Below are 12658 nucleotides of genomic sequence, written 5' to 3' on the forward strand. Positions count from 1 at the left end.
TACAGAAGCAAAATACTAGGCAATAACTCATATAGTTAGTGTGGTGAGATCAGCCTTAGAAGAGTTAAGCTTCTCTACCAAAGGTGCTTTACTCATGCATTGTGACAATAAGCTGCCATTTTCATTGCTAGTAATCCTGTGTTTCATGAACAAACCAAACATGTTGAGATTGAAAGTTATTTTATTCATGATGCTATGATGAGCGATGTGGTGGTCACACCATACATTAAATCTACTAATCAACTTAATGATGTCTTGACAAAGGCCTTGGAAAGCAAAAGTATGGGAATTTTTATAACAAGCCAAGGCTTCTTGATATATATGATATAGCTTGAGGTATTGAGTTATATGAAAAAGGGTATTTTCGTCTTTCTACACTTATTCGATTGTCCCTCTAGAGTAGCGATAAGTTCAACTTTATGAACGAGTTATATGGTTCAAACGATCTGTTGATTTTCAAGACTCCATGAATTTAGTTCATGGAGAAAAAGGGAGAGAAGCCCATTAGGAGAAAACTGGAGGAAGAAGAGGTTATGGACTTGATTATCCTAACCCTCCCCCTGAAGCTCTATTTATAGATTTATGAAACTACTATATTACAATAATACCCCTGAACTTAGGGTTTAGGGTTTAGGGTTTTAACCCTGGAACTTTAACTTAATTACATCAATGCCATCTCTATGAGATGACCCTTTATTTACCATCCTGCCATCATTGTATGTGGACCTATTGTCCTTCTCTTTGATTTGTGGGCCTTGAGCCCGTCTTCTATATCTCTTAGATGCATGGGTCTTCCTTGGTCTTATGGGCTTGGGGCCATCTTCTAATACACTTGGATATGTGGGCCTTCCTTGGTCATGTGGGCTGGGGCCCTATCTTCCAACACGATCAGCTATTACATTCCTATATCTAACAATGTGAGATCAAGACAGCTGAATCTTACATTCCCACTTGAATGTAAAGATGCACGAGGCTAGAGTAGGGTCTCAGATACCTAGTGGACATGTTGGATGTGGAATATGGAGGGATTTTTACATGGAACTCTGATTAGGAACAGTAGTCTACGCTGGAGGAGGATTTAGGGCTTTTTGACTTACTTGGTTATAGGACGGATATGGGGGGTAGATAAGGGAAAAGGAGATTGTAATTTGATAGTATAGGGAGTTAGAAATCTAATGGTATAGGTGGCTTGAGGGTTTGAGGGGTTTGAGGGGTTTGAGGGGTGGAAGGCTGAGAGTTAAGAGATTTGGGATCAAAGCTCAGGCTGGTATGTCAGTAGAGGGGAAATTAGGGTTCAGGGTTTGTATGGCTATGAGAGTGTGAGTGAGGGGTTTAAATAGACTTGGGAGACTCTAGGAACATAGAGGACACTTATAGAGAGATTAGGAATTCTCTAGAGAGGAAAGAGTGAAAGAATAGGAAACTAGCCTTTCTAAAGTTGGCCCCCAAAAAGGAGCCAATGAATAGAAAGTCTAGGACTTGCATGTATTAGACTGACTTGGTAAGGAAGAATATGACTTCCTTGGGAAAGTGGGACTGTTCTTTGGGAAGGGAAGGGCGTATTGGACTCTAAACAAGATAGGAAAAGAGAGTTGTAGTTTTGATAGAAAAGTACCAGAGAGAGAGGTCGCCAATCTCCTCACTATAGTAACTAACCGAATTTATACTAAATCTGTAGGCAAGACTTCCAGAAGGACTAGAACACTAGTAGGAGGACCCGTGAGTAATTTCTTTGTTGAGGACTCATATGAACTGACTTTGATAGGTGGGGGGACTGAGACAAAATGGAGGGGACACTTGTAAACTCTTGTGACTTAATATATAAAGACTTACTCAACAAACACTAAAACACTTGAAGTAAGGACAACTAACACTAATACTTCACTCTGACACTAATAACGGACTCGAGACTCTTATCTATTTTCCTTTACCAATTACACATCCTTCCTTATCCTTTTTAAAAAAAAAAAAAAAAGGGACTCGAGACTCTAACTAGAGCTATAGATACCAACTAGACTTTGGGTTATAGTAACGGGGAAGGGATAGCTAGGGTAATGAATGAGAACTAGGCTAATAATGAATGTTAGGGATGGAACAAGAACTGAAGACTTGTTTTTCCAGGGGCAATTCTCCTTGGGGAAATGGCTGAGTTGGTGACACTCTTTACACCAAAGGACACCCATTGATTAGGGGCTAACCACCTAATGACCTTTATATCAAAGTCAGACATCTTGGTTTAGCCGAAGCTAGATAAAGAGAAAGTTGTATTTGATTGAATGATCAAGGCTCCAAAATTTTACTCGTTCATAATGTCCAAGTACTGAGCATCTCTTCTATTTCCTATGTGGGACCAAGAGTGCCCACGCTTAATTGACTTACGACATAAGCAAGCTATTTTCAGACTCTTCTGCTCTAGAATCTTCTTAACTCACTTGGCTTTACTGCAGGGAGAATCCTTCTGAGCCTTAATGTTTATTTCCCCACTCAAATTAGAACACTTGTTACATAGAAAGACACTTTCTGAATTTTTTTTGAAAGAAGGGTGTGAAATTATATTGCAAAGAGGAGAGAATACAATACCTAGCTAAGGTGGCCTTCCTCCACAACAAGCCGTTGGAGGGAAACACCCTTTTAAGCTTGAATATCTGCTAAATGATTAGCAAATCTAAGAATGTAATTCCTCTTACAGTGCGTTTGGGAAATTAAAGAACATATATTCTCATATAACTCCCAATGCCGCCAAGGAGGTTTTGAAGGCTTTGTACACCAATTGATAACTACTTTTTAATCGCCTTCAACGCAGAGAATGCCCTCCATCTTTTGCTTGAAGAGTTTTAGCCTATTATACAACCCGTGTAACTCAGCACTTATTGAATCTGATATACCAATTGGTCCCGCAGATGATAAAAGAAGATTCCCACTTTCGTCATGAATCACTCCTCCAAATCCAGCAAGCCCGGGGCATCCAAACGCACTTCTGTCAAAATTTAATTTGAAGTGTCCCACTGGTGGTCGAGACCAGGTTCTCATAATAGGAGGTCGTGACGGAAAAAACATTTCCGCAATAAGACACCAGTTTCCGCGCAAATTTTATCCTTATAAGTTACAAAATTCCTTTTGTAAGAGTACCCAAGAGGACACTTGCCCAATGATTCTATTGCATAAAATTTTCCAGGGAAGAGATTTTTTATTAAATTTTCTGTTGTTTCTCTCTTTCCATAAATTCCAGACCATATGCTCAACACAGCTGGAAATTAATATTTTCCCAAGTTTGGGAAGACAAACACTTGTAATAGTGAATATTGTGGAGTGTAATGATTGAGAAGGGCAATAGTGCAACCCAATTTTGTTCATAAGTTCGGTCTAGACCAAGTGGGCATATTCGCAGTGCAAAAGGGTAAGATCAGCGGTTTCAGAAGAGGAATTGCAAAATGGGCACAAAGGGTACGAGACACTATTTCCCGTCGAATTAATGCGTCAGAGGTTAATATTTTTTTTCTGACAAACGGTCCAAATGAAAAACTTCGCATGAGGTGGAATGTGTAGAGACCACTCAAAAACAGTTGGATGGACTGATTGATTTGCTTGGGGAGAGATCAAGAAGTGGTAGGCAAAAGCAGTAGAGAACGTACCTTGCATGCATGGCGTCCAGATTAGTGTGTCTGATGAGTTTTTGATTCTTATTGTGGAGAGATTTGTGACAAGGTCTACAGCTTTCAAAGCTTCATCATCTCTTAAGGCTCACCTGAGATCTAAGTTTCACTCACCAGAGGACAGCCATTGCACAGAAACGGTCACATCTTGTACTCTTGACAGGCGGTAGATACATCCATGACTATCTCTGAAATTGCTTGAGCCAACCCACCAGTCTGTCAAGAATTTTGTTTGGCGACCAGAACCAATATAGCATTTGACAGCGGATTTAAAGACAGGCAGCAGTTGGGTAATCTTCTTCCACACGAGGGATAATTTGTAGTATCTCCCACCATCAAACCACCAACCATTACCTTTCCCATATTTGGCTTCGACAATTTTCTGCCATAACAGAGTTGGTTGCACATTAAATTTCCAAATCCACTTCAATAGTAAAGCAGAGTTGGTAGTTGCAATATCCCAGATCCCGAGACCGACCATCATAATGGGCTTACAAACATCATCCCATTTTACAAGACTATAATTTCTTTCCCCATTTGGCCCAACCCATAAAAATCTCCTTTTAAGGAATTCTATTCTATTTCGAACAGAGGCAGAACAATGATACGAGGACAAAAAAATAAGAGGGTATGCCAAGTAAACAGGATTTAATGAGAACCAACTTACCAGCTTTGGACAAAAATCTTCCTTTCCATGATGCAAGACGGTCTTTGAGGCGTTCAATAACAGGGTACCAGGCATTTTTTGTTGGTAAGGTAGGGGTCAGAGGAAAACCTAAATAAGTGCCAGGGAGTGACGCGACTTTACACCCCAAATAACTTGCCATTGAGTTTAATTCAGAGGGATCGATATTAAATCAAATGATAAAGCTTTAGCCCCGCTTACCTTTTGACCAGTTGTCAATTCGAAAATATTGGCAGAGCTTTCATGTGAGAAATTTGTCTCACAGAACCTTCTCCAAAAAGAATTGTATCATCAGCATTCTGTAAGATCGATATATCTTGGTTCGGGTCTTCAAAGATAGGACTAAGCCAATCCGAGCGTTTAGCAAATTGGATCATAGAAGCAAGGTGCTCGTCAATGAGAGTAAATAGAAAAGGGGATAAAGGATCACCTTGTCTAATCCCCCTTGTTGCTTTGAAGAAGCCGCACGGCTTTACATTAACAAGGACATAATATGATGTTGTGGAGATACAACTTCTCATCCAAAATTTCCACCTAGTCCCAAAACCCATTCGGTCGAAAAGGTGATCAACAAGTTTCCAATCTACCCGGTCAAAAGCCTTTTCAAAATCTATTTTTAGGACGAATCTGGGTTGGGAAGATTTTTTGAAAGAATCTAAAGCTCATGAGCGGTCATGGAAGAGTCCAAAATATTTCTATCACAGATGAAAGCACTCTGACTGGGATTAATAACCTTCGGAAGGTGGGCTTTGAGCCGATTTGCCAAAAGACGACCAATGATTTTATAAAAACTAGTGGTGAGGCTAATAGGTCGAAAATCTTAGGGCAATTCTGTGTTGGACTTTTTTGGATAAGAGCAATGAAAGATGCTCCGACTCCTTTATGGGTTATGCCGACTTGGTGGAAATTGTGGATAAAGGCATACACATCACTTTTGATTGAGTCCCAGAAACAATGGTAAAACTCACCATTAAAGCTCCATCTTCTAGGCATCAATGAGAACCGGCCCCATCTTTCACCACTAGCTCGAGCCCTCTATGGCTGAGTCATGGGATTGTCACATTGGAGGCCATAAAAAAGAACCATCCCTTCATCATCAAAGGGAGACAAAATCTCCAATGATTGGTGGGTTTTCTTTACCAACCAACACATAGCTTTCAATCTAATGGCAAGGTTTCAGTGATTGTTGTGGAAGAAAGCTTTCCTTTTGATCTCTTGAGTGTTGCATTTTGTCCTTCTTTTTTGTCTTATTTTTTGTCCTTATGGTGTCTTCTTGCACCTTATTGGCTGACAGGTGTATTCTTATTCTTGTTGACATGTTTATTTAACTTATTATATATTTTTCTTTTTCAATAAAATTCTCATCATTCTCAAAAAAAATTAAAAACTAACAAGAAAATACGATGCTGTGGTACAAAACACAAGACTACTTTCTTCCTTGCACCTCTTCTTGTTTCAATTGTTTGCATAATTCTTCTATTAAGCTGCCCTCAACCAATGATAAGTACTTGTGGAGAGAGGTAATACCATGTCATTTATAATTGAAGAAAAATATGTCACTCTAAATAAATGTGAGATAATGCTTCATGAAAATTTACCTTGGAGAGCCATTATTTACATTTGAAATGTTAAATACTTCGAGTGACTTATGTGGAATGTCAGAAAAGTCGGTGTCCTTCAACTGGTTACCCACATAATTTAAGGGCAAGAGAACGAAAACCCCTATGAATGCAGCAACAGAAAATACTCTAAAACTGCAAAGAAAGACTTGCTAAGATTAAGCTCCAAGAAACATGCATAAACATATATACAGTAGATTAATTCGAAAAAGACTTCAACATATTCATGCATAATTTATGTACATGTAACGTATATATCTGTCTTTGTGTGTGTCAGTTAAAAGAAGTGATAGATGGATTTATAAATGGATAAGTAAACCATATCTACAAAGAAAAAGTTTGAACTTTCTTGGTCTAAGAAGGTTTAAAAGCCTTGTTTTCTCTTTTTTAACACAACCCTAGGTTGATGATGTTAAGTGGAAGCGTAGACCCACAAATGAGTAATTTGTGCCCCTTTCTGGGTTAAAGGTAGAAATTTTGGCCCCACCAAGTGTCTGTATCAGCATTAATAGGCTTGTTCATTAGGTATTTTTCTACTCTTTGCCTATGTCAGAGTTTTAATCTCATTTTCTAATTGTCTTTCTGATTGCTGAAGCGAAAGAAGCGACTTATACATGCTTTTTTTGTTAGTACTGGTTTGTGCATATAAGAAAGGGCTTTGGGCTATTTGTGGCTGCCATTCAGTTATCTGCATCAGAACTGAACTACGTTTCGTGTTTTTTTTTTATCTGCTTAGATATCTATCATAAAGGTATTTGATTTGTGCTCTAACTGATTATACTGTTGTGGAGCATGGTGATTACTTGGCTCTGTCATGCTGTTTTCATTTAAACTGCTGTTTTTGGGTGTGAAGAAGTTGTTTCTTTGAAGTGTGTAATTATCATAATTCATAGCGATGTCCACTACCAGCTCCTATGAGGTGGTCTCCTCAATGTCAGCAAGGAGGATAAAGATTTGTTGTATGTCCATATCATATGAATAAATAGAACCAAAAAGACCAAAAGAACTATTTGCTGCAGAGTAGGGCTGCTGAAACTTATTTGGAAGCATGAGTGTTAGACCATATTATACAGGCTACTCCCTCCTCTCCACCTCCTATTGCGAGGAAGAACGTGATAGAGTGCAAAGTGAGGAAGGACATAAGGGGGGATTTGTTAAGCACCTAGCCAATACATCCCAAAAGACCAGCCTGTTAGGAGCAGAAGGCATATTTACTTAACCCCAGGACCATAATATCACACCCCACCTTCGCGAGCCGACGTCCACGGCGGCTTAACACTTAGCGACAGGGGACGGGTCAGGATCCATAATATTGTGTACCTAGCCAATACTACCCAAAAGACCGGCCTGTTAGGAGCGGAAGGTATAGGTACTTAACCCCAGGACCATAACAGGATTATTCATCAGTTGCAAGGGTAGTAGCAGAATTGTGGTTCTATTAGAGGGGGCGTGTCATATGGTTAGGGTAGAAGGTTATGTTTGCCTTTAGCAATTAGGCAACTTATTCTTTATGAGAATATTCAGAATCCCATTAAGAGCAAAGTTGGTAAAAGTTACAAGGAAGAAAGAAAGTCGTGCTCAAACCACAAGCACAAGAATGAGAAGCATATCTACACAAAACAAAAATTAAAAGAAAATAAAAGCAATGTACATCAGGTGGACCTCCATCAGAATCTATTTGGCACTTTTCAGATGGTGCTTGGGACTCAAACTTCTGCTCTCTGCTTGCCTTGCTCACATCCCTTGGTGTCTTTGGCTCGAGAAAAATAATTAGAGAGTCAATTCCAAGTTCAGCAATTTGGATAGTACAGTCTCTTGCGTAGTGGGTATGGTTTTCGGCTGGCTCCACACCAGGAAGGAATTTGCTCCTCAAGTCGGTATCTACCTTTGATGGAATTGGTGTCTTCTGGCCCACATGGCGGGTTCCCAGAAGATTCGAATCATGGCTGAGTGGGAGCCTCCCCCTAGTGATTGTCATTCAAAGTACAAAAGGGGCAAACTGCCTACCATTCAGAATATAGATCTGTAAAAAAACTCACTAATGATTTAGAGATAAGAGATCGTTCTGAGGTGGTCTTAGCATTAACACTGAGTGAAGTAATGCGATTGGCTCTTCTCCGAGCTAAAGCGACTGCATGGAAGAATTTGGTATTTGCATCCCCTTTTGAGAGCCACTTGAAGTGAGCATGTTGCTTCCAGTGCACGATGTTGAATTTATGGAAAAGAGAAATACTTCATTGACTTATTATAATCAGAGTACATGAGGTAGTAGAGTCCAATTACAATTAAACTACCCTTGTCCCAATTACGCCGAAACTCTAACAATTAAAAATAAGTCCTAGCATAATTAAATACTCAATATAAATAGAAGACAAACATAACTCAAACTAGAACTCTTCTTTGAGGACGTAACCATAAGATAAAGATGTCAGCTCGTGGCTATCTTTGTGGGTCTCACTTGATCTTCTAACCAACTCGTGGTTATCTTTGTGAGTCCTTGATCTTCCAACTAGCTTGTGGTTATCTTTGTGAGTCCTACTTGATCTTCCAACTTATGTGATAAGGATGTCAGCTCATGGTAATTATGGTGGGTCCTACTTCTTATGGGTTTGGGCCCATCTTCCAACACTCTTAGATATATGGGTCTTCCTTAGTCGTGTGGGTTTCAGCCCATCTTCCAACACTCCCCCTCAAGCTAGGGGTGAGAGGACATCATGAACTCCCCGCTTGCTGCAAATGATGTATAGGATCTTTATATATAAAATGGCAGTCCTCCATATCTTCCAACACTCCCCCTCACGCTGGTGGCTCTTCCATGAGGCCCAGCTGGTATAAGATAAGTGAGAGTAAAATCACTCCAAGCAGTATGACATTGCTCCATACTCCAATAGGGCACACTCCTATCTTTTGTAGGTAGTGGGTCTATACGCAATGCTTAGAAGTGTAATAAAACTCCTCCATCACCGTGTCCCTTCACAGGACAACGACTCTCAAGTGATAGGAGTAATAAATGTCAATTAAGGGGGGTATAACATAGATGTAGTAATAAATTCTTCCATAACGGTGATGTAACATAGATGTAGTAATAAGCTCGCTCATCACGGTGTCCGAACCCGGGCACTGACTCTCACAGGTAAAAATTAACGGGTAATAGATGTAGTAATAAGTTCCTCCATCAGTGTGTCCCAACCGTAGCAACACTCATAAGGTTACAATAAGGGTTGGCCCAAAAATATTTGTGAGAGTCAAATAAAGGATGGTATGAGAAAGGATATTAAGGCCACCTCTTCTTCAATGATAATGTCTCATCCAAAGAGATATAATAGCTGCAGCTGAAATGGGGTTGGGCCCATATAACATGAACCAAATAATAAACCTTGTAAAAGGACCCATGAAAAAATCCGATACAAAAATTTCTTCTTAGATGTAAAAGTTTCATATTTTGTGCTCCCCTTTCTTGAATATTTTGGTCACATAAAAATTATCCACAACATATGGAATAAAATACCTCTTTCTTGTACTTCTTCTACTTCTCCCCCTCAAGCAAGGAGGTAATGGCAGTGATCCCAGCTTGAACCAAATATCATAGATGTAGTAATAAGCCTCAAAATAGGGAGAAGTGAGATATTTTCCTGATATAGCAACTCAAAAAGTGATGCAAAACAATCGGTTTAATTTTGATTTTTCAATGCAACAGGATACCAGCATGACCTTTGATTCTTCCAATGTGAATATATCTTTAAATATAGATCAGATTGACATGAAATTTTCTCCTTTTGAAACTAGACTTAAATACCTTTCATCCAAGTATAATTTCTCTTCATAAAATATAATTATCAGAAGATAAATAATCTGATAGATTTCGGTCTCTGTAATCTGGCAGAACTAAATATTGTTTCTCCTTTTGTCAACATGACCGTTGACTCTTCCAAGATCAATATCTCCTTATAAAAAACTCAGATCGAGAATTGGTTGAATAGATAAAAAATAATCTTAAAGATCTTTCTTTTAATATATAATTCTCCATATACAGTTTCGTTCTTGATAGCATAAAGTCGGAAGTTGAAGTTTTCCGCTACTGCTCGAACCTCTTTTGCAATCTGACCTTCGCTGCTTCAAATATCGATTTCTCTTTGTAGATAAATCAGATTGGAAAAAATCGTTTTTCCTTGGAAAGTAGACTTGAATATCTTTCTGTCAATATATAATATGAAATATGAAAAGCTCAGTATAGGGGTGAAAACGCAAAGCAAACTACGGGGATATGGATTGAAAAAAGAGAAAAAAATAAATAAATACGAACCCTAACTACTAGAGATAATTGATCAAAACAAGGATCTCATTATCTTTGTGGGTTGACCAAGTAAGCTCACAGAACCTGCTCTGATACCATGTTGAATTTATGGAAAAGAGAAATACTTCATTGACTTATTATAATCAGAGTACATGAACATCTATTTATAATTGAGGAAGGCAGTAGAGTCCAATTACAATTAAACTACCCTTGTCCCAATTACACCCAAACTCGAACACTTAAAGATAAGTCCTAGCATAATCAAATAACTCAATATAAATAGAAGACAAACATAACTCAAACTATAACTTTTCTATGAAGACGTGACCATAAGATAAAGATGTCAACTCGTGGTTATTTTTGTGGGTCCCACTTGATCTCCTAACTAGCTCGTGGTTATCTTCGTGAGTCCTTGATCTTCCAACCGTCTTGTGGTTATCTTTGTGAGTCCCACTTGATCTTCCAACTTATGTGATAAGGATGCCAGCTCGTGGTAATCATGGTGGGTCCTACTTCTTATGGGTTTGGGCCCATCTTCCAACACTCTTAGATATGTGGACCTTCCTTGGTCGTGTAGGCTTGAGCCCATCTTCTAACACACAAGATCCCTGTGGGTGAAGGTTTGCAGCTGCCCTTGGAGGGCATATCTCTGAGCCGCTTCAGATGATGAGAGGCTTCTAGACTCCACCTTTGAGTCTAAGGAAGCAATTAGGGCAAGGGTGGAGACTCTCACCGCCGAGAGGGAGGACTTTCTCTCAGAGGCCCGGGAGCGCAGTAGGGGTTTCAGCATCTTGAGCTTCACCAGGAGGGATTAGCTACTCGGGCCAACAGCGAAAATCCTCTGGCAGAAGGACTGGATAGAAGAGTCAAATGAAGGATCTGCCATCCATGCATTGTTGAATCTGAACGGCGGGGGGCTCCAGCTGCCAAGTGCGTATCTACCATGATCAGCCAGTGATCTGATACTACCCGACTGAGAACTTTACTAGTAGCATTGTTGTAGAGTCGAAGCCAGTCCTCATTGGCTAAGAACCGATTGAGCTTTGACATGACGAGGGGTTGCCTTATTGTAGTCCATGTGAAGGTCTTTCCAGATAATGCAATCTCATCCAGGTCCCAACAGCCTATGAAGTCCGCAAATAGCCTCATGGAGGTAGTGATCCTCAGAGAAGGCGGAGACTTCTCATGGCAGAAGAGAGTAACATTGAAGTCCCCCTCCAACATCAAGGGAATAGCCCACTTCTGGCATGCCAGAAGAAGGTCATCCCAGAAGAGATGTCTCTCGTTGTGCCTTGTTGGCCCATAGACTCCTACGAGACACCAAATATTTCCCGAGCCTTTATTCCTCAGCTTGATTCCTAGGGAGTATGTGCCATTGCATCTGTCTAGCACCTCAATAGCACTAGTGTCCCACACAAGGAGAATGCCACCAGCCGAGCCAACAACATCTACAGAAGCCCAACCGAGCTCCTTGAGGGGGCACAACTCACGAATAAAGCCAGGGGGGAGAGAAGCCGCCTTTGTCTCTTGAAGCACAACAATGTTTGCTTTAGTTGAGGCAAGGAGCCTTCGAATGGATGCGCGGCGCCGCATCAACCCAATTCCACGAACATTCCAAGAGAGAACAATCATTGATCATTCCTTTTTTTTTCTTTGACTTCTCAGATGGGTGGTTATCTCCCGGGAGAGGCTTCGTGAAGACTGTGCCCATCACCTTGGCTAGTTCCACAATTTGTGCCTATGTTTCTGGGTCAAATTTATGTTGCTCAAACTGAAGAGCTACCACAAATCATTGTGATCTTCCACCCGGTTCCGAAAACACGAAGCCCCCTGTTTCAGGATTGCGAGGGAAGTGAGTCTGAGCACTAGGTCCTCCCGAAGTAGCTGTCGCAGTTGGCCTCTGTTATGGCGCTGGTATGTTGCAAGGGGGGGAGGAGAAAAGTTATGGGGTCTGCCCTGCGGAGCTCGCTCACTGGTCCCTGATTCGGCGTCGGAATGATAGTTCAAGGCATGGGGATTTCTCAGTGGTGAAGGAGGGGAAGAGTCCATTCTCTGTGGGGCGGCTTGTGAAGTGTAGGGACTGCGGGGGGTTGAATTTAATGGAGAGGAGGTTACATGTAGAGGACACGCGAAGACCTCGAAAGGGGGGGAAAGGTGGGGGTGAGGTTATTTTCAAAGTTAAGGCGGGGTGGATGGCAGCTGAAGGTAGCTAGGGGCTGACATATGATTCAGCAGGAATAAATTCTGGGGGAGACTGGGACAGGGGGTGGCGTGGCACACAGGTGGGAAGGTGCACTGGGGGGCCAGTGAGAGTGGCATCAGGGCCAGCTGCAAAGCTATCTGGGAGGGATCGAATCTCCTGGGGAGGAGTAGAGATTGAAGATGCTACTCCCAACACAATGATAGG

At 40.8% G+C, this 12658-nt stretch overlaps 1 protein-coding gene across 7 annotated transcripts in view; it reads right to left on the reverse strand.

The window, feature by feature from the left end:
* Positions 1-12658, reverse strand: part of LOC137953394 (CSC1-like protein HYP1) — a 64944-nt gene that overhangs the window by 38382 nt on the left and 13904 nt on the right. For all 7 annotated transcript variants that reach the window (XM_068800778.1, XM_068800777.1, XM_068800772.1 and 4 more), the window contains one exon: positions 5937-6092. In XM_068800778.1, coding sequence (XP_068656879.1) covers positions 5937-6092 — 156 coding nt within the window. The remainder of the gene's footprint in view (positions 1-5936; positions 6093-12658) is intronic.

Source organism: Aristolochia californica, unplaced genomic scaffold (assembly GCF_029961685.1).
Source record: "Aristolochia californica isolate CCGP_79_NKW_82.1479 unplaced genomic scaffold, dmAriCali1.0.hap1 SCAF_16, whole genome shotgun sequence".
NCBI lineage: Eukaryota > Viridiplantae > Streptophyta > Magnoliopsida > Piperales > Aristolochiaceae > Aristolochia > Aristolochia californica.